Raw genomic sequence first — 25159 nt, 5'->3', positions numbered from 1 at the left:
GTGAACGCTGAGGGCTTACATCATCTTATTTCTCCACCAGAGGTCAAATATCAGTCTCCAATTATTATTATAGCATTATTATAGTGTGTGGTGAACAACAGGGTTGGGATTTCAGTTCAGATGGTGTTGAGTAAGTTATAAATCACAGAAAAAATGCAATAAATAAACTTTTAGATGCTTCCCTGTGGTTCTCTAAACTACCAAGCTTGCCTCAGCTTAAAACATTCTCCTCTATGGGCAAACAGAGACGTGCAAATACTATCATTTCGCTTGGGGCTTTCCATCATTATGTCCATGAAAGAATAACTTCATAAAATGTGCTGTATGCCACCCCTAAGACTGTTCTTTCATTCTGAAAAATCAAAGCTATATCAAGCAACAGATACAGTAAATAAAGGGCTCTGAAAGATGACACACCTCAAAAGAACAAGCGCTGACAAAAGACCCACTGATTACACACTTTGCATTAGCTCACAAACCACAAGGACGACAGATGACTAAAGCCAGCTGATCTCCAACATGCACATATGTTCAGTGGCTGCAGAAGAGAAATAACCAGTCAGCAGTTTGTCCTCCTAAACTAAACAACAGCGTGGAAATGAAAAAGAAAACAAACTGGTTATATTTTCACACTAATGAACATCTGTTGACACAATCTTGAAAAAATGAAACTCGTCTGTAATTTCCCAGTAATTTCCAAATAACGTAATATAATAAGAAGTTTCTGGGGGAAAAAATATTTATTTTAGGACAGATGTTTATACTACAGGCATATATCAGGACAAGGACACTTTAATTTCTTCTGTCTTCTACAGATTTTTACAAAATGTAAGAACCTTTGCATTAAAGCGTGTACAAAGGTGCAATGGAAAGTACTTTAGGGGGAGCCTGCAACAAAAATGAAATGATAATCAATGAGATTTGCTAAAGTAAAATAAAATCACAGGGTCATTTGTTCGAAACCACCACAAAAACTGGCTGTGAGGGCTTTTCTTATTTGATCCACTTGGTCCAGAATTTAATGATCTCATTTTGTAACTGGTACAAATTTGAAGTATCCAGTGGTGCACTTCTAAGTTCATTAATTCCAATTAATAGAGTGCTGAAGAGATGACAATTTTTTGTAGGACAACTTGAAAGTTAGCTTTCACTGGTTCTCTCAACAAAAAGCCGATGGGATTGTCCAGCAAGATTGTTTTGGCACATGAACACCACTCCAACGATTTTTGAAGCAAAAATGCCATCGCCAAGGCTATAAAGGAACTGCAGCACGGTCACACGACTTCAGTGAGTGTATTTACTGATGTATTTTATGTCACTGAACAAAATGTGAAAAAGCTTTTAATCTCATGTTAGCCACGGACCTTATTTCATGCATCTAACCAAAAACTTGTTCAAAAAACAAACTGATTTCAAGACGAGGGAGCCAGAGTAAAAATGCTACCTCATTTCTGGATTTTAGGACTCATTCTTGCAGAACTCTGTTGCTAACAAAACCTACACAGTGAACACGCAAAAAAATGGAAACAAAAGCTTCCCAGAAAACTTTTTTAAGAATGAGGCATCTACTTGTGGTCTTTTGCTATTGGAAGAGCGAGAAGGAAAAGCGTAGGTGAAGTAATGTAGAACAGAAATGGGTGAAATCATTGATTTATTAAGCTGAACATACAGGTCTCTCACTGGTTTCTCTGCCAGCGATTCAAAATGGTCAATGACCATCCATAAGGGCGGACTACAGCCAACAGTGCCAGACGAGAAAATGTATGGGCGGCGATCCACCACAGACACTCAACAAGCAGAGCGCTGACAGCCGACTGTCAGCTCGGTGTATTAAAGCCCCAACAGCACTTTCCCTCTCTGTCTCTCGTTGGTTTAAAATATGCATGACACAACATCTTTTTCCAATCATCAGAGAGGCAGCGCGGGGGAGATGGAGAAAAAAAAAAACACAGAAAGGAAGAACTCTGACAAAAATAGAGTTTGAAAGCATAGAGAAGGGAGATGGACGGACAGACGGACAAAGACCGAGAGGACAAAGAGGTATCGGTGGGGAGACAGTGGGCTTTCTTCTCAGTTAATTGGAGAGCTCATTAGGCTGACGGGACAGAAAGAAAGACTTCATTGGAAGAGGGCAGCTCATTAGGATCAGACCACGTTAGAGCCAAGCCTCGTTAGGGACGGAGTTTGTTAATGTTCTCCATCGACATCCATCTACCAGGGAGCAAACCAGACAGCCAACGTACTGTAGACAGAGCAGCTGAACCCACATAAATCTACAAAAACCAAAGAGTATTAAAAACAGGTTGCTGCGACGGTGTTGAAAATGATATTTGCAGCTAGACAGAATGTAAAAACATGTCAAATCGCAGTTGGACTGCATCAAAACTGAACAATATCGATCTCTAAATGTTCCCAGACTTTTGGGCAAACTCTTTCTGAAATTGTTTTCCACTTCTCCAGGAACTGCAATGAGAACCCTGCACTAAAAAACTGAGATACTGTGTTGTTTTTCTGTTATTTCTGCTGGGTTACAAGACATATTTCCAGGTGGAAGGGGGATGTGATGTAGAAAATTTGTGCACAGGGCTGACAGTGAAGAAAATACTTACTCAAGTAGTTCATAGTTGGATTTCTTGTCCAGGGCGTTTCCTCTCATCTCTTTGAAGAACCTCCTGGAAATGGAACCAGTGGGACACAGAGAGTGAGAGAACACAGTCAGATACTCGCTGCAGACACACCCACAGTAAAGGAACTACTTGGTAAATGTCTACCAAACACAATTACTCATGTTTTAAATGTTAGCAGAGCAGAGTGTTCATTTAGTTAACTAAAACTATGACAAAACATGCTCATCAACGACCGATGAGACAATGACGACACGGTTTCATTAAACAGCGACTATTTTACAGAAAGAAAGTTAATCACAACAACAAGGCTTGGGAGAAAGAAACAAGGTGATATTTTGGCCCATTTTCAGTACAATGAGGCTGAGAAAAAGCAAATGCACAGCTTCATCAGAAGGGAAGAAATGGGGCCATACAATAGTTGGCACTTGATCTTGATTTTCAGTGTGAATACAGACCATGAAAGCGGGGCCTCACGATCCTTCTGACTTTTTGGGTTTTAAGCAGGAGGTGTCAGAAAAGTTACCACAGGGATAACTGGCTTGTGGTGGCCAAGCGTTCATCTGTGACTGTTTAAAAAGTTTGTACTGTAATATTGTGGTACACTGTACAAGTTATTCACAGACAAAGTCCTAAAAGAGCCACTGTTCCTCTCTAGTGTGAGAGCTTCCTACCTGATTTCTAGACAGCCCAGTTTGAGAGCTACATCTTGCTCCACCTGATCCCCGATCTCTGTCATATAGTCATTCTTCACCTGGGGGACACAAATACACAAGACAAAATGGTTAATGGCCTTTTCCAAAAAGCTGGACAAGGTTTTTACTGCTTATTCGTCCACTCACGCCAGCACTTATACACATATGGCTGCAAGTTACCACGCAGGATGCTGACCTGACCATCAGGAGCAATTTGGCGTTCATTGTCTTGCCCAAGAACAATTCAGCATGTGGACAGGAGGTGGGGATCGAACCACCAACCCTGTGATCAGCGGCCGATCCACTGTACCTCCTGAGCCACAGTCACCTCACATAAATATGCTTATTAAAACATTTATCTCTTAAAATTACAAAAGGCGAGCGATCTATCACACACACAAACACACACACAGTCCCTCTGACCTAGATTACCAAAAGGCAAACACACACTCTCTTCTAGCAGTGCCATATGTCTCGGTGCTGACAAGCTGCTGGCAGAAAATTAAATATGTTAGTGTGTCTGGGTGCATCTGTGTGTTTGTACGTCTGTTTGTGTGTGTACCTGGTGGTAGAAGTAGTTGAGTGTGGGTTTGTCTTCTGTAAACTGCTGCACAAAGCCCTTTGGAAGATACCGGATCCTTAATTCATACCTACAGAGGACAAGACAGAAAAGCAGAGTGAGTGTGTTATGTAACAATACCATTTTTCAAAGGTCTCGACCTTCGTACTGTACAACAACTTTAAGCTTCTATATCCACCGGGAAGAAATGTCGGGATAAAGTGATGTTCGAGCGTCTTCTATGTGCTAAAAACATCGGAATAAGTCAGTTTAAGAATTTACACCAGGTGGAGAGGAAAGGAAAGACATGAATAAGTAAAAAGAGGCTTGGAGGAGGAGAGGGGAGAGAAAGAGACAGAAGGTGGCGAGGAAAAAAAATTTATGCAAGAGTGCAAATGAGAAGACTGATTGCAAGATGAGTGGAGGAGAGACCGACAGAGGAGTTGTTGACTTAGTCAGACAAAGCGGACATCTGTTTCTCCGTCTCTTTATGTCCACAGTGTTAAAGGTCTCCACCTCACAATAGCATTAGCACCAAGACCGCCACAATAAACCTAATATACACCAGTGCATTAACATCCAAACTGCCAAACCAACACAACCACAAGGCATCCCATCACCATACAGCAGACGGGCCGCACTATTTTTCATGACGTCGTTTGCAGTAAATCTCTTCTACTACTTTGGTAACAATAGGGCAGACTGCTGAAGCAAGCAGCAACTTTGACTGAATTTACAAGACCAAATAAGTCATGTTTAATGTCTAGGAAACTGGTTAGAAAGTGCGAAAGTGCTGCCTTTCTCAGATGTTCTTTCCTCGAGGATGTGCATGCACGCACCCCAGCATCTGACGGCAAGTTGGACTACATTTTGTCTTTGACATCTCAATAAATAAAGCTCACCCACCGTGCTGCCTGGTAACTTTTTCAGATGATGTTTTTAAACCTCGGGTCACACCAGATTCTGCTCCGCACTCACTTCTGTGAGGCATGGAGCGGGACACGTTTCAGTCCGTTTCATCTGTGATGTACAAAAGGCTCTTCAAAGTCCAGCCAGTTTGAGAGAAAAGGTGAGATTGACTGTTTTTTTTATAGGAAATATCCATTGTTTGTATTGTGGCAGAGACAAGCACCCAAGTGTCCGAAGCCAGTTGGTGTTCAGTGAGACAGTGTTGTCACTTGAAGAAGTTGGATTTGGGAGGATCTGGTCTGCTTCAAAACAGACTCTGGTGCAGTTTGTTTGCTGTTTTAAAGCAAAGGTTTTAACCACAGTATTTTATGACAGCAGATATAATTTCAAAAGCTAAACTACTAATAAATCCATCCACTGGTTGTGAAATCTGTTCAGGAGGAAAAATTTTGTAATTGATCTGTGTGAGTCATTTATATATTTATGCAACCCTTTCGTAACAATGGTATGCACATGTGCACGCGAGGACGGGTATTTTCCCTGAAAAACAGATCAAAAGCTGTTCAATCTGCTGTTCTTGTGTCCAACTGTCAAAGTAGAAAGTGTGTGACAGCGATCCCACAGTAATAAGCTACGAATCAATTAAAAGATGCCACCTGTCTCCTCCTTCTCCATGGTCTCTATCGGTAAGTCACTGTAACATTAATGTAACCTAACAGGTATTAGAACACAGTAAGGCGGAGTGACACGTGGTTAAAAGTTCCAGTGATGCTGTTCTCTGTCAGCAGTCATAAAATGTCTCTCGTCCAATCAGATCACTTGGTCAGAACTAACTGTTGTATATAGAAAACAACAGCTCAGTATCAGACATTTTATTTACAGCCTGAATCAGTGACACTGAACAAGCTTCAGAATCCTGTGTTTGACGTAATCTGATGTTACATTAGTTCAATCATGACTCATCAACATATTGTTCAGTAGAAGACACACACACACACACACACACACACACACACACACACACACACACAAACACACACACACGCTCTTCTCGTCTCACCTCCACTCTTCGTTTGGTCGAGCCTGTTCATATTTCTCTCTGACGTGGGAAACGCCCATGTCGGGGTGGAGCCAGTGCACCTGGTCTCTGGATTGGCTGTTGCTCAGACGCAGACCAAAACAAGACGTCCAGCGCACTTTGTGGATGTCCAGAATCTTTTGGATGATTCCCTGGAAACAGAGAGTGAACAATTTTATTGTGATGTCCTTTTTTTTTTTTACCCACTGCCCATACACAGTTGCATAAACTTTAAATTTAAAGACTAAAAAAAGGCAATAAAAACATAATTTAGAACATTACTCTTGTATTTGTGTATGGCTGTGTATGATACTAAATTCGGCTGAATTACAAAGCATTTTCCCCTTCCTCTACAGCAGCACTCTCCTCGTTGTGGTGGCATAAACTCATGTATATCACTGTGGTGAGTGCTAAAATTAAACAGATGCCCGGTGGACAAAAACAAACAGTCTGCCAGTCTTTAAAGAAGTCAGTCTGCCATACCTCAGTGTGCCAACTGTGCCAATGTTTACGTCTGGCATTTTGCATCAGGGCAATGAGGGCACGAGTCCATCCGTGTGCATGTGTGTGTAGGTTACTTGAAGCGATTTAACGTGACATTCCCACCCAAACAAGTTGACAGACATCATACACACACGCACGATAATGCTCACAGCACCATGTGTGTTGCCATGTAAAATGCTAGGGGGTCTGACCTAGATACTGAAGGAGTAAGAGAGGAGGAGGAGGGGAGAGGAGAGGAGGAGGAGAGGAGAGGAGAGGAGAGGAGAGGAGAGGAGAGGAGAGGAGAGGAGAGGAGAGGAGAGGAGAGGAGAGGAGAGGAGAATATTTGCAGTGAAGTATCTCGTACGACCACTAAAGTTTGAGTAGTGCTAAGTAGTTTCTGCATCATGGGAGTGAATCTAAAAGCATACTGCCAAGTAAAACTCGACTAGTACACACACGTACACACACACACAGCGTGAGCCCCGAGGGTATTATATATTTTGCTAGGAAAATATTCTCAGTGTGCTGAGTGTCCTTTATCAGAGGAGACAGCTAGGACCTTGAGCTGAGGGCAAACAGGGAAAATCCACCTTTAACATTACTGCAAGGGGTAAACTGCAACATATAGAGGGTGGAGGTAGCAAATATTACCACTGTTAAGGTTATAATGTTCAGTTTTAGCAGGGATATTCTATATTTTCAACGAAGCGGTGATCCCTCTGACAAACAGGGTTGCCACCAACACTTTTTTTCATTGTTGATTAATCTGTTGATTATTTTCTCTCTAACTGATTAGTTGTTTGATCGATAAAATGTCAAAATAGGTGAAAAATATTGATCAGAATCACGGTATTGTGTCTGTTCTTACCCTGACATCGGTTGCATCTCCATATCTGATGTTGGAGGACCAGCAGCTGTTTTCAGTGTTGGTCTCAAAGTGATGGAAGACCTTCAGGACCCTGTCCACTGAGCCGGCAATGGTTCGGTCCGACCCCCCCGCACTCAGCCGTGACTTGGCGCCTCCCAGGAGGGCATGGTTCAGGTTGGGGTCCAGGTAGGCCGTCGCCATGGTTTTCCCTGCTGACACTGCTGCTGCTAGGTGTCTGTCATATTCTGGGCGGCGGGAGAAAGCAAACCAGACATCAGTGAAACAAGGACAAATTAAGAGCAGAATCAGAGGAGAGAAAAGGAACTTTTTGTTTGTTTGTTGTTGTTTGTTTTCATCATCACTGATTAATCTCTTGATTATAAATATCCTAATTCCCAAGGTGACATCTTCATATTGCTTGTTTTGTGCAACCAACAGTCCAAGACCCACAGATATCCTGTTTATACAAAACAAAAAAAGCAGCAAATCTACACATTTAGAAGGATGAAACCAAAGAATAAAAAGAATCACTTACAGGGTTGCACAAAGATTTATTTAATCAAAGATTAGCTCTAATCAAAACTAGGTTTAAAATGAGTAAATACAAATTTTAAATGAAGCAGAGTTCCATTACCAAATTAAAAACTAATATCAGTTCAGTAAATCCAAGTTTACTGATATAAACGAAAATTAAATAGCTTCTAATTAATAGGGAGATGCTTGCTTACAATAATTAAAACAAATATAACAAAAATTTGAGTGTGAACCTAGTTAGTACAAAATATGGGCGGCAACCATTAACTTTCCTGTGCTCTGTATTCCTTAACTAAACTTTACTTTGTTTGCTAGCTAGCTAAAAAGTTGGTTAGCCTAGTTAGCCTGCTTGTGATAAAATTTAAACCTCCATGAGTGTAAGTTTAAAGTTAACACTGAATCACATTTTAAGTTTTAAGGTTTAAACCATGATTTAATTTGGTTTGAAAATGAATCCTTGTTGGAGCAACCCAGCCTTAAATTATAACTCGTTTATCAAAATTGTTGCCAGTTAATTTTCTGTCAAGATTTACATCTATAATTGTTTCAGCCCTACTTCACATCACCTGTTTTGTCCAACAAAAACCCCAAAATATTGAATTCACTTTCACATGAGTCAAAGAGCAGAAAGCAGGCAGCAAATGGTCACATATAAGAGGCTGGAAGCAGCAAATCTTTGCCATTTTTGCTTAAAGAAATGACTGAAACAACTCAATCATCGCCAATAATAGCTTCCAACTATTGATTAGTCAACTAACTGACTGATGCTCTTGTGATGTTGTGAACTTGACTCTTTGTCTCTTACTTGGAATAAACGGTGTACAACATGTGTTTCTGATACAATGTTCTTTGGAAAGCTAAAAAACAAGATAAAAAACACTGAACAATGAGACACCAGAGAGACAAACAGTCATGGCCAAGCCTCGGCGTATAAGCACCTGTGTCTACGTACAACACAAAGAAGACAATGCACCTCAGCCTGACGTTTTTCCTGAATAAGAAGCCGCGACATTGACACACTTCCTGGAATTTCCTGGTAACTTCATCTGGGAATGCCCGACAAGAGCTGCCTCCTCTGTGTATCTGTGTGTGCGTGTGCAAGACGTCTGTATTTGCGTGTGTGTGTCTGCTGTAATCACGACACATTGTGTAGAAAAAGATACAGAGATCTCTTTCACTCTCTTTTTCTGCTTCCTTTTTGTCCTGCGCTCTTCCTCTGTTCTCCATTTAAAGGAAAATTGATATGTTCTAGCAGGTAATTACACCTGAGAGATGGAGAGAGCGGATACACACACTCACACACACTTGCACACTAAGAAGAAGGACTGTAAAGCTGTTGAGGGATGTATCACAGTGACATAAAAAAAAGTATTCCCATGTTACTTTGCCAATTTAGTAGTGACTTTTATGTCAACAAAATCACTCCAACATCTTTCAACACTTTAAGTTCCCTTTCTCTATCTCACACACACACACACACACACACACAAACACACACACACACACACACACACACACACACACACACACACACACACACACACACACACACACAACTTCTGCAGAGCAACGGTAGCTTTGGCTGTACACCAAGTCAGTTCCCATGGAGTCAGATGTCACACTGCAGAGGGGTTTCATGCTACTTGTGTTTGTGTTTCTGTGTGTGTGTGTGTGTGTGTGTGTGTGTGTGTGTGTGTGTGTGTGTGTGTGTGTGTGTAAAGGAGATTTCATTCATACCTCTGTCCCAACACATGGGGAAAGGGCTACAGCCGCTCATCGCCATGGAAACACATGTCTGTCCCTCTCTGTGTCTGCCTGCACCGAGGACAGACAGACAGCTAGCGGTCTCACAACCCCGCATCACACACGCCGAATGTCTCGTGTGCACAAGTTGCATAAATAAAACGCACTCACACACTCACACAGACACACCGAGGTCCTGACACAACTACGAGAACACAGACCCTCTGTCTCTGAGGCAGAAATCTTTGTCTCCAAATTTTGGCAACAGCCTCGTTAGCCAAGATTTACTTCCAGAAGGGTAACAACAGCAGTAATCCACAAAAAGGCCAATTTTCTGGTCTGTTGACACTTTGTCTCAAGTGTAAAGATGCACCAGAAAACTCATCAAAAGCGAAAGCGTAAGAAAATCCCATCCTCCAAAAGAGTTTCTTCTTTGTTAACGCTTTTCTTCTTAATCCTTTTCTTGTTATCCACAGTTGCACGAGTCAAGAAGAGATCCCCGCAGATGTAAACTTCTTTTTCTCTCCACTTCTACATGACTCCTCAGCGGCCCCTCTCTGATGACAACACACTGTTTGTTTTTTGCCCAATTTCTGCCCCATGCCTGCACACCATAGTTACACAGTTGCCGTGGAAGAGTCAAGCGACCATCGCTCAGGAGAGGATTTCGTCCCTGTGATGGTGAGAAGACTGAAAGTTCACAGCCAAATCCAACTCGTGCAAAGTGTTGATCCAGTGGAGATTCAGTCAGTTAGCGGTCACACAGAAGGAGAGACAATTACTGTGCTCGGCTGTGATATACAAACAGAAATTTATCTTCTTCTCTTGGAAAAAGAAAGTGAGAGAAAAGAGCGAGCCACAAAAACAAAGGAAACTGAGACAGCGGGACAGAGGGAGACAAGAGAGAAATGCAGCGATTGTTTCAGGATGAATGAGAGGAAAAAGAGGACAGAGCAGCAGCAGAACTGAAAGAAAGTTGAGTGGGGAATGAGGGACATCAAGAGGGAGAGAGGACTGCTGGAGAAGCAGGAGGAGCTAGAAACTATTAATATGCTAATCTCAGTGGTCTCAATGAAAAGAGAAACCCTCCCACTTCTGTTTATCAAGCTGACCTCACACTTATGTTGTACCATTATTGCAACCATTGCAAGAAAAGGAGAGACAATAAGAGAAAATGCCTTAATTTAACTGATCAAAGATACTACCAGACACATCTACGGTGTTTTATTCACTGAAGATAAAAGCAAAAACAAGGAAAAAAAGTCCAGGACCAAAACAGATGACTGATCAGAGGCACAAAAAACACTTTACATCTCCATCATCTCACACTGGATATACACCTCTCACACGTTACATTCAAAGTAGGGCTGCATCATATGGTAAAAACATCACAATTAGTGGGAATGATCATTTTTCATTTTCACTGAAAAATTATGATGATGTGAAACTTGTTGCAATCTGTGCCAAACAAACATGTTTTCTTATATCTGGAGAAAAGGATTTGAAGGCCAGGAAATCCCTGCAGCACTACAGTGCTTCAATATAATGCTGTTTTGTTGCACATCTTTCTTTTATCAAAGTAACTGTAGCTTCGGTGATTTGGATATTGCACTTGCCACACTGGGATTTTGCCAATAATGTGATTAATTGCTGGGATGTTATGATGCTACAATTCAAATTTTGATAATAAAACAATAAAAAGTTCAAGAAAAATTATCGTTTAAAAAAAAAAAGAAGACATGTAATTTATTACATTTATTTATTAAATTATGTGTGCAGAATCTTGTTGTTTGTATAAAATTTGTTTTTCTTTTTCACTTGTAGTGCATCTGCTTTCCTTCTTTAGTAAGATAAAAGCAACCAGTCATGACCTAAGCCTGTGCAAAAAATGGCATGAATTATCTTTAGCAATGAATGTTTAAATTATGTGTGGACAATTTTGCACAAGATTTATTTGCTTTTCATGGCCAATACAGATAGTGTAACCATACTTTAACATTTTCATGTATTCTAATCTGTATATCTTTTTGTAAAAAGAAATTCATATACTCTGTAGTTTATGGAAACTTATGGCTGTGAAAGACTCAGACATTTTGGGCAAATATGCATGATTTAATATTCGACAGCTCTGACTTAACTAGATTTAACTGCAATCGCTGTTAGGCTGGAGATAGGCATGCCGTTTAACCACATGTTTGAGTGCACATTAGAGTAGCGTTAAAATCTGTGGACGTACACAACAATCTCTCCAAACTGACACAGGAGACGAGAGACAGCCATGATGCATATGCAAACGCCTAGTTTAAAAGCAACAGGTCTTACCACAAAAACAAAGACCACAAAGAACAGCCGTGAAAAATGCAGCAGTGAGTAGCAGTCCTTTTATAAAGCCCATCACAGTCCAGTGTGGTACTGAGACATTTTTTTTAATTGCAATATCAAGATATTCGTTATGTTTTTGCAGCCCTAATTAATTGTGCAGCCTTAATCTCCCACTGTATATACACTCCCCCAAAACCCCATTTAAAGCTGAATATCTCCATACTGAGATAAATTGCGACCATCCCCTGAACTCTACTCTTTCTGGCTGCCCAAATCCAAAAATGGACAACTCAGCCAACCCAGACAGTGAAATTACTGAATCATGCCCTTCCTTATTTCTAACAAAACACATCAAATGCAAACGAGAAGAGAGGAGAACAGAGTATTTTTGCCCACACAGACGTCGTCCTGGCTTTGCCCAGCATGTAAACTAGCAGCTGGTAGCAACATGCCAACCAATCCACTTCCAAACCTCAAGGTCTCAATCAATCACACTTCATAATCCACATTCAGAGTCATTACGCCTGCACTTTGGGGGTCGGACGCTCTCTATCTCTCAGAGGGCTCGAGGTGCTGCCCCGGAGGCTCATCTCCACGGCAACATGCCGACAATATCCTGCGAGCGAGTGGCACCTATCTGTGTGAGGGTTACTGCCGACCAGATGCCAGCCTCCATTAATCAAACGGACATTTATATGGCTGAACAGACCACAACGACTTACTGAACACACTCAGGGAAAAATACACACAGCGCAGTCACAGAAACCTGAAGGCTTGATGCTACCTTGTGTGTGTGTGTGTGTGTGGGGGGGGGGGGGGGGGGGTGCACATGTGGGTTTCCTATAATTTGTGCTCTAACTCAGGCATTGGCCATTGTTATGAAAATCTGGTGGGAGCAGGGGGTTTCAGTCAGGGGTGTGTGTGTGTGTGTGTGTGTGTGTGTGTGTGTGTGTGTGTGTGTGTACCATTCAAAGCCTTTTGTCAGAGGGCCGGATGTTGCCATGAATGGGAAGCGCTCTTTTGGGACTGTGCCAAAGTCTCTCTCTGTGTCTTTCTGGCTGTGTGTTGATGAACACATAATTATTTTAGCAGGGAAACACACACACACACACACACACACACACACACACACACACACACACACACACACACACACACACACTGTATCTGCTAAATGCAAAATTCAGAGGTGCAGGTAAACCTCAGAAATGTAACAGCTACTTTGATGTATCCTCCTATATGTTTTATCAGGGAACAATGTGTCCACATCTGTGCCTTGTGTAAAATTAAAATGCAAAAGCTATTTGAACTACAAACATACTGTATTTCACCTCATAAATTTATTTTTTTCTTTACTTTACTACTTTATGCTTTTGCTGAATACGCAGTAACAATATAGTTTTTAGAGTCACAGTCCATTTACTACTGACAATGTCAACTTTAGTGCTCTCTCTTTCCATTTGTGATTCTGCAGTGAGGTGGAATTAGGTTCCATTGTTCTTAAAACACACTTTACTGTATCTATTTTATCTGCTGTATTATTAAATGAATGATGGATTAAGCCAGTGGTGCCCAAACATTTTCATGTTGCAGACCCCAACAATAAAAGCACATTAGTCCATGGACCCCCAGTTTGAAAGAATTTTGTCTTAAAGTGACAGTTCACACCAAAATCAAGACTACATATATACACTTACACTATGAATTACAATCAATCAAATCAACCAACCCCATTTCTTCTCTTGTTGTTTCAACTTTCAAAAAAATATGCTAATATTTAAAATATTCTCTCTCTCATTTTGCCTCTAAAACCCACTCAAGGACCCCTGTTGGTCCCCAGACGCCAGTTTGCAAACCACTGCAGGAAGTGCTTCTGGAGAAAGACAGATGCTTATTGAGTCTCATTCCCTGGTTGTCAAATACTGGACCGAGCTGGGCTCAACAGCCAAACCAATAAAACTGGTTTAAATCAGCACACCTGGATGTGTCAATAATGTGTGCAGAGTGTGTGTGTGTTCTTGTGTTATAATGTGGAATCATTTTCCGTTTCTTCCTCTCTGAGTCAAGTGATTATTGGTATCGACAGGTTAACATGATCAAATGAATAAATACATAAATCAGTGGACCAATGACAAATTTCTGGAGCGTAGTGATGAAGACCCCACACCTGAGGGTTTATTGACTAAACTTACAAGAAAGCAGTCTTTTAATTGAGCCAATAAAACCACAGAAAACACTGGTACACACACTGGAATTACCCTGAAAACATCCTGTTCAACTTTGCCTCTGTATTGACAATTCCATTGTTATTATCTTGCTTCCTCACAGCAGCTGGCAACGAGCGCTGTGAAATACATTCGCAGCGGCAAGGCCGCCTTTCGGGGCATAACGCCATGACACATAAATATGTTTCCCTGCTTGTTTTATTTCAGTAACTCAAAGGAAACAAAAACACCCTCAGGTCGTCGGGAGTTAAACTTGGACTGCCTTCAATGAACATATTTTGTTTCTGGTATCTACAGTGTGAAGATGGCAATTAGTCACGCTCTCCAAATAAGGCCATGTTCAGACGCTCCCCAACCCCTGTCTGCAATAATAACAACAACACACTGATAAGAAGTCCCACTCTGTTTTCACTCTTGTTTAATTGTCTCGCAAATATGACTCACGTGCAATTAGTGCGTCTTCTCACCAGCGCCAACACAGATTATCAGCACCTCGAGCAAAAACAGTTTTCTTCTCACAAGAGGATGTCAACACACACGCACAATAAATTAGCACATACACCTATCCTTATCAAACCTGCAGTTTATATGATTTTTTCCTTCTCTTCAATCTTGACTCACATTGCCAATTTTTTCCCATTTTCTAAATAAAGTAAATGACGACAAAGTTAAATACTGTTTAGTGGATTACAGAAGGCCTCCTTAACCTTAACTCCTAACCTTAACTCCTGGCTTGTTTTAATTTCCTCAGACTTCGACTGCATCTAATGCTCTTCATCAGCGAATTGAGGAATGATCAGTTGTTCTTGAGTTGGATTACTTGTCATCTAGAGATGGTAACAATCAGATCCAATATTGGCATCAGGATCCGATATTGGCATTAGTCTTTTATCTGGTATTGGACTCACGTCATGGAATTAATGTACTAGACACCTCACAGCAAACCAGCACAAAAATGACAATAACCAACATAAACCGCCATGTTCTGACTCTCAGCAGTGCATCAGGGGAAATGATGCAAATGACGGGTGTCTCTCAGCCACATGAGAATGTCAAAAGCCAGAATCCTACAGTGCCCCGCGGTGGCCGAAAGACGCCATTACACAAGTAACATTACGCAAACTAAACAAGCTTTCCAGACGGTGAAAACTCAGACTGGATGTGCATCAGCACCAACTGGCACAGAAAACAGAACAACACTAAACTTAAGTTCAGTTTCAGCTTACTACAACTTCTACTACTTCTACTACTACTACTACTAATAATAATAATAATGGTACTAATCAAGAAAAAATAGTGCTGGTATTGGTATAGTATTGGTATCTTCAGATATCATGTGACCTAAGCATGCAAGTTTCACACTTAAATCACAGGATGACAATACAGATACACAATACATTGTTTTAGTTTGATCATGATCTTGAATTTGCATCATGGCTAAGCTAACTCCAATGTCCTGATGAAGACTATGACACATGGTTGAAAGCTCCAGAAACAGAAAAAAGCTAACTAAGGGGTCCTTGAGTTAAGACTAAAGCTGCGATACTTTCTCAGCCAAAAGAAAACAAGTTGCTCTTGATAGTCAGCCATTTTTGAAACAAAAACACAAAACCTTTGCTGGTTCCAGCTTTGGAAACATGAGGATTCGCTGCTTTTCTTTCTTATTCATGACAGCACATGAAATGTCTTTGGGTTTTTGGCTGCTGGTTGGACAAAAGAAGCAATCTGAAGATGCCATTTTGGGCTCTGGGAAATTGTGAAGCATTTTTACAATTCCCAAGATCATGAATGGAGTTTCTCCTCATGTGTTCCCTGTTAGGGGCCCCTTGTGGTGACCTGAGAAAACCTGAGCTGCTACAAACTGTGTGTGAGTGAGAGAAGCAGCTGATCATCAGTGCTGTGGGGGGTCAGCCACTCACCTGTGTAGTAGGCAATCCTGGAAATATCTGAAAGACAAACAAAGAAATAACAGGGTTAGCTGGTTTATTTAATTATGAGCCACTGAATAAAGACAGAATAAGAAAAAATCTAACTAGAGTTTATTAAGTTAAGCCCCACAGCAGGGGCTCACGGTTCAGTTAATGAATGTGAATTGCAGAGGGGATGGCTTTGTGCCCGCTGAACAACATTTGTCAAATTTAACAGCTTCAATCAATATCCTGTCGACTTTTCAACAGGATATTGATTAAGTTTTTTAGAATCAATATCCCATTGTTACACGATTTACCCCCCCACACTTAAGACATGCTGAAGCTTCACTGTTTGAGAGAGATAACTGTGAAATGCCAACCTTCTTGCATTTGTTTGTTGGTTACGCTACAGTATGACATGTGGTTGTACTCTTAAAGGTTGCAGAGTTTACATGCTTCTTTTTTTTGACACAACAGTATAAAACCCACAGTTTTAATGCTGACTAAAAGAGGCAGTCAAGATACAATAACACCACAATAAAGAGCCCACGATACCATGTGGCAATATAAAATAAAAACCAGATCAATATATCAGTAAGCCAATATTTGGCATATCACAGCTTTATCAGTCTACGCTGTTATCAATATGTATGTTAGCCAGTATGCACCAATATGAAAGCTATTTTTTTTTACCCAACTTAACGCAGATTGTTTTAATATTTTAGTTTTGTACACATCATTTTATTATTTTTTTAATGAAAGTTTATTATATGCTGATTTTTTTGCCCTTTTGTAGTTATTTGTCATTATTAAGAAATACAACTGCAAGTTTATAGTTTCAGCATCCTGATGTCATTTTGGACAATAAACTGTAAAAAATCCTGCCACCATTACATACCTTTGACTTAAGTGACTGACAACCAAATAAGGAATATCATCCAATATATATCTAAATCATAATTATTTACTCTATAATATTTGTATTGGCTTCAAAAATCTAGTATTGGTCAGCTCTATTAAAAACATAAGAATGCCCTTTATTAAACGTGATGTGTACAACATTTTTCGTTCATATAAAATTTGTTTTTCTTTTTAAGTTAAAGTGGTTGTGCTTTCCTTCCTGCATAGAATTAAGTAAAAGTAGTCAGCCATGATCTAAATATGTCCAAAAATAGCATCTATTGTCTTTGACAATGAATGATTTAATCACTTACAAAACAAAAACAATGCAGCAGTCAGTAGCAGTCCTTTTATAAAATACAATAAAAACAATAAAATAAAATAATTAACCATGTAATATCACAATAGATTTGTCACTGTAGCTGTGTCATGCTTTTTTTGACTATGTTATTTGTTTGTCTTTATGTTAAATCTCTCACATTAGGAGGACCACTCAGCCCTTATGGGGTTTTTTGACACCTCCTGCATGTTTTTTTAACTTTCCAATCATTATGTACTGTATGCATCTTGTTTCTTTTTTACTGACCTTTTATGTATTTTCTTTTCGTATGCGTTATAAAATAAAATAAATTTAAAAAATTAAATATAAGTCCGGTACGGTATTCACACTTTTTATTGCGATTTTGCAATATTTGGTATATTGTTACACTACATTAGGTACACTAAACTACATCGATACTGCAGCTCTCAAACTCCCACAGGAAGTTCACGAGAAGCTTTCTGAAAACCTGACACCCAGTTAGAGAAGTGATAGAGCTGACTGCAGGAGGAGGTCAGGAGGATAAGTGCCTAAGTGCTTTAGACACCCTGATGTACACACACACACACACACACACACACACACACACACACACACACACACACACACACACACACACACACACACACACACACACACACAGGGTGAAATGACAGCAGGGGTTGTCAACAAAAATGATGTAATGGTGAGAAGAAAAGCCGCAAACCAAAAGGAAATACCAGAAAGGTGACTCATGGTGTGTGTATTATCGTCAGACCCTTTGAAATATGAAACCAGGACCCTATAGTGAGTGTGTGGTGGTAATGGGATCCAAATAAGACAACATCACAGGAAGACAACTATTGACACTCCTCCAATAACTCACACAACCTGCTCTGAGAACTTGTTAACTCGTCTCCCTGCAAACACAATGATTATATACAGGCGATTGATCACAATATTTAGGTGATCAGTTTCAATTTTATAAGTTAAATTTATCTGATAACTTAATTCTTGTTAATACACCCATAGTCACGACAAATCAACAAGAGCAGAGGAGTTTCTATGCCGCAGCTTAAATCTCAAAGTGTCTATAATGACATTTACGGTATATCGACACTACACACACACCATCTGTCCTGTGGATGCTCCCTCTGTCTATTCGTCTTTGTCCGTCTCTCTTGTAAGCGTTCAATGCAAGTTAAGTGCTGTGTAGCCTCACATCAGGAGACAAACTGGCGTTGCTAAAGTCTAGACTAAAAACCATAGGAGTCTGTGGCCTTTTTATGTCTGACAAACAGGATTCGACAGCACCTGAAGAGCTGGAAAAAAAAACATACTGCTGTCTTTATACAAATAATCAGTTTAAACACCAGCCCTCAGCGCTTTTATGTGTGTAACCTTATGTGATAAATGTCATATAATTTGTTGATTTAAATCATCACTGAGCTGAAAACTGTTAACTATAGCTCGCTGTGTGATTTTTTTTCACCGTATAATATCCTGCAGGAGTGCTAGCATGGTGCTAATTACATACCAGTCTGTTTAACAGCCTCCACTGCACATATATCAAACACACACACACACACACATGTGCACACACTTGCCTGTAGACTGGCAGGCGGCCCAAAACACCTGCTCCTCAAGCTGTCCGCAAAAATCACACATACGCAGGAGACGAGAGGAGCAAGGACCGTGATAGACTGCTGTCTGTCCGACAAATTATTAGCATGTGTTGTCAAAAAGACAATTAAGTCCACATTTAGTACTTGGCGGAGAAAACTCCTGCTGTGAGCTTGTGACATACATGAGCTTCTGTGAAGGAGTGAAAGCAACATAAATAGAAGAGTTCAAGCAGAAACACAAACAGTTGCCCTCAGATTTACAGCACTGTCGGCTAAAAAAGAGACAGAATGAAGAACTGCTTAACAAATTTGGATTAATGTCACCACAATCTGAATTTTTAGGGTTGTTCTGATGCTGCCTAAAATGCAGGTATCAGTATCAGGGAGTACAAGTGAATCTGCACCAATCCAACACTACGATTTATTCATCCCAAAAGCCTGCAAATTCCCAACAGCATCCCGTACTCTATTGTTCTCCCAGGATGGTGAAGTCCTATGACATGACATTCATTCAAAGGGTTAGACCAGAGCCAGGCCAAACAACAACAGTAATCATATCACATCATACAGGGGTTAATACAGCTGGTAAAAATTTATTAATATATATTTTTTAAAACACACAAGTATCAGACTATCAGACAAAAAAAAAGTTGTTTTAAGTGTATTAGAGACACACATCAAGTTTCATCATGGTCTCAGGAGAGTTTTCATTCTTTAACAATGCATGCTGGGAAGTCTGCTAATTTGGCGATCATGTTTCAAGTTGGGAGAACTCTGCCTGGGACATTTATGCAACTCATCATTTCAAGTTAGAGGAACTCATGTTTATGTCTTAAGTGTGCAGTGGTTACAATTTTTAAGGTTTTTTGTTTATTTACATTAATAACAAAAGATTAGTCGATTCAAATTCCTCTAGGATTTTTTTTTTTTTACAGTGTACTCAGTATTGGTTGACATGCAAAGTTCAGGTATTAAACTGGTATCTGGGAGAAAATAATGGTACCAGAACATTTTCTCTTTCTCTCTTCCACACCTGTGTCATGAACCAGCATTAGTAAAGGTTAAGTATGTGGATATTCATACCTGCTTGTTATTACTGAACACAAAAAAAGTAAAAAAAAACTAAAAAAAAAACACAAAAAGAAAACAAAAAGAAAACAAAACGCCATCACACAGACACCTTTACAGACTGATTTATCTACAAACGGAGACTGTGGACAGTCTCCATGTCTGCGAGCTGTGTATAATTGCATTTTAACCACAGGTTTTTTGGTGACAGTAATTTGACAGAACAATCGAGAGAGAGTCTGCTATGCAATAATGTCTAAACTACTGGTCTGAGATTAGCAGTTAAATAAAATCCACCATTTGAGAGAGGTCAAAGACAAGGCAAGATAAAATCCTCTTTAACTGAAATTAAAAATAAAAGTTATTTGTTATACGTTTAACATAACGGTGTTAAAAGACAAGAAAGGCAAGAAAAAGGTGAGCTCAGTTTGAAGAGCAAATTACCATCATCACAATGAAATGACTGTTATCACAGCAAAATATTGTTTTTCAACTTACAACCAGATGTTTTTCCCAATTATTTTATTGTCCGCTTCTATTACAAATCCTTGTTTTTGCATGATCAGACACCATGCACAGATTCAGCTTGTGTTTCTCTGAGTTTAGACCTTTATGTTAAGCAGAAAGACTGAAGCAGCTGATGACTACCAACAGCAGCTGTTGTGTTAGGTAGACTGAGGAAGTTTGAGAAATTTAACAAAACTGCGTGCAGCTCAGTGCGACAGTGATGGACCAAGCTGACTGAGGAGGAACAGGGACAGATGTTCTTTTTACTGCAAAAAATAAAACAATACTCCTGCAAGGATCAACTGAATTAACCTGATGAGAGCAGTCAGCTGTTCTGCCTCGCTGCTCTGTGTCTACTGGTTAAACTTCAAGCTGAGCTGGCACACGCTTGAATGTGTGTGTGTGTGTGTGTGTGTGTGTGTGTGTGTGTGTGTGTGTGTGACCCTCTGGACAATAGGGTGTTACTGGAGCGTGCAGTCTTACGGTGCAACAACATAACCCCTGAGGCACCGATCACACCTGCCAGTCACACTAACATAATGCATGGAATCACACACACACTCGCTGTGTTTTTGTCCTTGAAAATATATTTAGCATGGAAAGGTTCTGAGCACAGGTTTGACTTTGAAAGTGACACATGGGATCATTGCTGCAACAAGAAGTCATGTTTAACCCCTATCACATCATGGTTCAACTCTAAATTATATTGCAACAAACTAGTTTAAAATGAGGAAAGATTTTAAATCTTAGTTATGTTTTTTACTCTAAACATTGATTAAATTTAATTCTGCTGCACGAAAACGTTAAACTCCAATTTAACATCTGCTCTAGCATTAACTTTAAGTTTGCAGCTGAGAAGTTTCATTTTTAAAATGGCTACCTTTTTGAAATGGATTGAGCAACATAACCAATTTCAATCGATAAAGTACAGCTTCTCTGTCGAGTCATGATGAGCAGGCTAACTGACAACAAGGCTAACTAACTTCTCAGCTAACTAGCAAACAATGAAGCTAACATTTTGTTAACCTTTTTAGTTAGCTAGCAAACAATATAACATTCTTTTAACTTTTTAGGTAGCTAGCAAACAATGAATGTAACATTTTGTTGACATTTTAGCTAGCTAGCAAACAACAGCCAACAATTTGTTAATTTTTTATTTACCTAGCAAACAATGTAACATTTATTCTTTTTTTTTCACAAAAAATAACATTCTGTTACTTTTTTAGCTAGCTAGCAAACAACGAAGCTAACATTTTGTTTACTTTTTAAAAACAAATTGGCTAGCAAACAATGCAACATATTGTTAACTTTTTAGCTAGCAATTAAATGACACAGCCAACATTTTTGTTAACTTCTTAGTTAGCTGGCAAACAATGTAATATGTTTTCTTACATCTGGAGAACAAGACTTGTAGTTCCAGGCAAGAATTGCAGGGTTCTGTGATTAGAATATTGTACTTAACCATATTGGGATTTTTATAATATTGCTATTAATTGCACATTCCTTCTAGTTTTGTTAAAAATAATTACTCTTAGATTAAATTAATCTTTGTTGGTGCAACCCTGTCATAACGTGCTTTACGTATCGTTTATACAACGGAGGACAAATCAGTGCTTTCCATAACTCAATTTACAGTGTAAAACATCTAAAATACTGCCATGGTGAGCTGTTAAGTTAATGTGCTCAAAGAGAAGCACATGTGCACCTCCTCATTATTCACATTCAGATAAACATCAAGCAATTATTCAAAACCTTTGACGCTATCACAAAATACACTGCACACACACCAACACACAGATGACGCATACTCCAGATAAGTCCTACATGCATGCAACATAATAAGGTCACGTAAACGCATGACTGCTCATACACATTTATCTGCAAAAGCGCACACACACACATTCACTCAAGTGTGTATAGTTCAGGTGCAGTGATAAAGCTAACTGGCTTACTGGAGCGGCACGCTTGTTAATGTATCACACTCAGACCAGATACGCTATGTTTAATTCATCACGGCAGATTTAGGACGAATGAACTGGTGAAATACGCTTTATGGTTTAAATGCGATTTTATATGAAACCAGTGTCTGTTTTTTAAGTAAATCAAAACACACTTGACATTTATGACCAACTAAAGTACAGCCCCAGTTGGTGGTTTAAGCATAATTTACACTTGCTTTTTTTCTGAGTAAGAAGAAAATCAAACATGACAATAAATATTTAATTTTTCTTTGACTTTTTATGAGAGCAAACACTAGGGAACTGGTTTACAACGTTAAAAATGAATAATCAATTTTGATTGGCCAATGAAAGCAAATCCTTGCTGGCTTGGCCCTGTGCTCTGTTAGATTAGAGCGCTACTACACCATGCTAATGGGTAATTAACTCTAACAACACAATACTTATTCTTCATATAATCAGTCCTTGAGTTGCCTGCATGCTTGACAGGTAAAGGTGCAGAATCCTGTGTTTGTGTGTGAGTGTGTGTGTGTGTGTGTGTGTGTATACATGTGCGTGTGAGGGAGGGAAGCTGCTATGCCTCATGTTTAGCAAATTTCCATCAATTATGAACCACAATCGAAATATTAAAACACGCTGAAATATAGATGATATAACCTAGAAACAAAATGCCGCAGGGGGATTGCTACTTCATGCCTACATACACACACACAGACACACACACACACGTACACAAAATACACAATAATACACACTTAACACCTACACAAAAAGCCATGTGGGCAACACTCTCTACATAAGGATGCACACTTGTATTCAAACACAACCCACTAATTTGACACACACATCATCTCACACATATTGCCTCCCTCCCACCCACACACACACACACACACACACACACACACACACACACACACACACACACACAGGCATCACTAACGCCCTTCACTGCACATGCACGCTTCAAGTTGAAGCCTCCTACCTGCAAGCAACCAAACACTTGCATGTCAGGGAATTTAGTGACCCAAATGTAAACTTATGTTTTAAAAAAAAAGGCAATTTAACCCAACTTAACACAGACTCTCTTAACTGTTACACTTGTGTTGTCCACTTTTTCCATGAATTGTAACATTATTCATACATTAGGTGTCTTCAATATGACACTTCTAAGGACGTAAACTCCTGCTTCCATTCACTCCTCAATTTTAATTGCCATTTAGTTTTTTCACAGTCCACATCTTGTGTTTCTTGTCCCTCTGTAAGGACTGCGTTAGCAGTTTGCGTAGGCTTAGTAAACCCATACTTCAGCTGTGGCAACACATCAGTAGCTAGCTGGCGGCGAGTAGCGTTTCCTGTTCACATGCAGAGTAACTTTTTGTGGCCATGGTTAACGTGGAACCCTGCATGTCCTTTCTCACACATACCAAATCGTTCATCATAAGGGAGGCAGATCAAAGCCGAATCATACAGAACAGAAAAACACCTTGAAAATTCAATTTGGGCTGCAAGTAGCTTCCTTTCATTATCGATTCATCCGCCATTTATTTTCTCAAGTAACTGATTACTCATCTATGCTCAAAGGAGATATTCGTACATCCAACTAACTCAGGTGCAGTGCAAGCAAATCCTGAACACTGCTCGGTCTTCATCTTGACGAAGGTCCAGAGGGACCAAAACATTAGTGTGATCAATAAATTGTGATGCTGAGCAAGACCAGTGTGCAGGATTTTCTTTTCATAGAAATAGTTCATGTATAAAATATCAGAAAACAGTTACAGTTTGTTTCACAGCTCTAGTTTCAATCAACTGGAAGTGTGCTTGTGTGCATCCAAATGTGTGTCTGTTAGTTTTGCCAACCTCTTCTTCCTCCTTCCCCTCATCAGTCTTATAGCCACTGAAAACCACATTCATGGACAATAAATTTCAATATATTTTTACACCTCTTCTTCCACCTTCTCTTTATCATCATCATTATTATAGCAACTACGAAACTACACTTCATCATCAAATCATTAATACTTTTCAATTAATAATAACATCTGCGCTAAAACTAAACATTTCTGACCTTTTCTGATAGTACATTCAGAAACATACAAATCTAAAACCTGCACACACTCAAACAGTTTAAAAGCTACTGAATGAAAACACAAATGCTCATTCAAACATTTTCAAACACACACACTGAACCTTAAAAATGCATGAACATAACATGGCATGGTTTCACACACATGCAACCACCCACTCACATATACACACTACTGTATTTTGAAATTCCTACCATGGTAGAGTCCTTCCATTTAAAGTCCCAAAGAGAAGAGAAAGAGAAGAGAGCAGAAGAGAGTGTAATCTCTCTCCCCTGACAGGCAGCTTAATTGGGAAAAGCCAAAATCCCAAGCTTCTGTGGTCTTTGGGCTAGCGTTGAGATGCGCTAGCCAGCTAACTCAGTAATGATGGCTAATGTCGGCTTAAGCTTACAACCCAGCCTCCTCCTCCTCCTCCCTCTACTACTACAACTACAGCTACTACACTGACACTCACAGATACACAGCAGCCCGAGTGGGAGTAGGGAAGGGGAGGGACGAGGGAAGGAGGGACATGATGGGTAGGCTGCGAAAGGGGGGAGGGAGACAGAAGAGAGAAAAGGAGGAAGGAATTGGGGGGGGGGCAAGGAGGGGAGGGAAGGGGGAGGGGTGTCTTTGTGTCCCAGGAGAGGGATGGAGGGTGAGACAGGGAGCCAGATGTACAGGAGGAGACTCAAATGAGGAGGGGAAGAGAAGAGGAGAGATGAGAAAAAATGATGAAACTTCATGAAAAGAGGTGAGAAACAGAAACAGAGTAAAAACAGAG

General features: G+C 39.9%; 1 protein-coding gene across 8 annotated transcripts in view; it reads right to left on the bottom strand.

Moving 5' to 3' along the window:
* ptk2aa (protein tyrosine kinase 2aa) overlaps positions 1–25159 on the bottom strand; it is a 79725-nt gene that overhangs the window by 40698 nt on the left and 13868 nt on the right. For 2 of the 8 annotated variants that reach the window (XM_084739217.1, XM_084739218.1), the window contains exons 1-6: positions 9491–9652; positions 7220–7464; positions 5848–6017; positions 3882–3969; positions 3299–3378; positions 2610–2672 (exon numbers count right to left, since the gene is read on the bottom strand). In XM_084739217.1, the coding sequence (XP_084595343.1) occupies positions 2610–2672; positions 3299–3378; positions 3882–3969; positions 5848–6017; positions 7220–7464; positions 9491–9650 (806 nt within the window). In that variant the 5' untranslated portion in view covers positions 9651–9652. Of the gene's footprint in view, positions 1–2609; positions 2673–3298; positions 3379–3881; positions 3970–5847; positions 6018–7219; positions 7465–9490; positions 9656–15962; positions 15990–24590; positions 24831–25159 lie in introns of those variants that run through there. The other 6 variants (XM_084739220.1, XM_084739222.1, XM_084739214.1 and 3 more) reach the window with 6 other exon arrangements.

This window comes from Lutjanus erythropterus, chromosome 16, assembly GCF_056507025.1.
Source record: "Lutjanus erythropterus isolate fLutEry1 chromosome 16, fLutEry1.hap2, whole genome shotgun sequence".
Taxonomy (NCBI): domain Eukaryota; kingdom Metazoa; phylum Chordata; class Actinopteri; order Lutjaniformes; family Lutjanidae; genus Lutjanus; species Lutjanus erythropterus.
The sequence above is the reverse complement of the archived record's forward strand: the minus strand, read 5'-3'. Positions and strand labels throughout refer to the sequence as shown.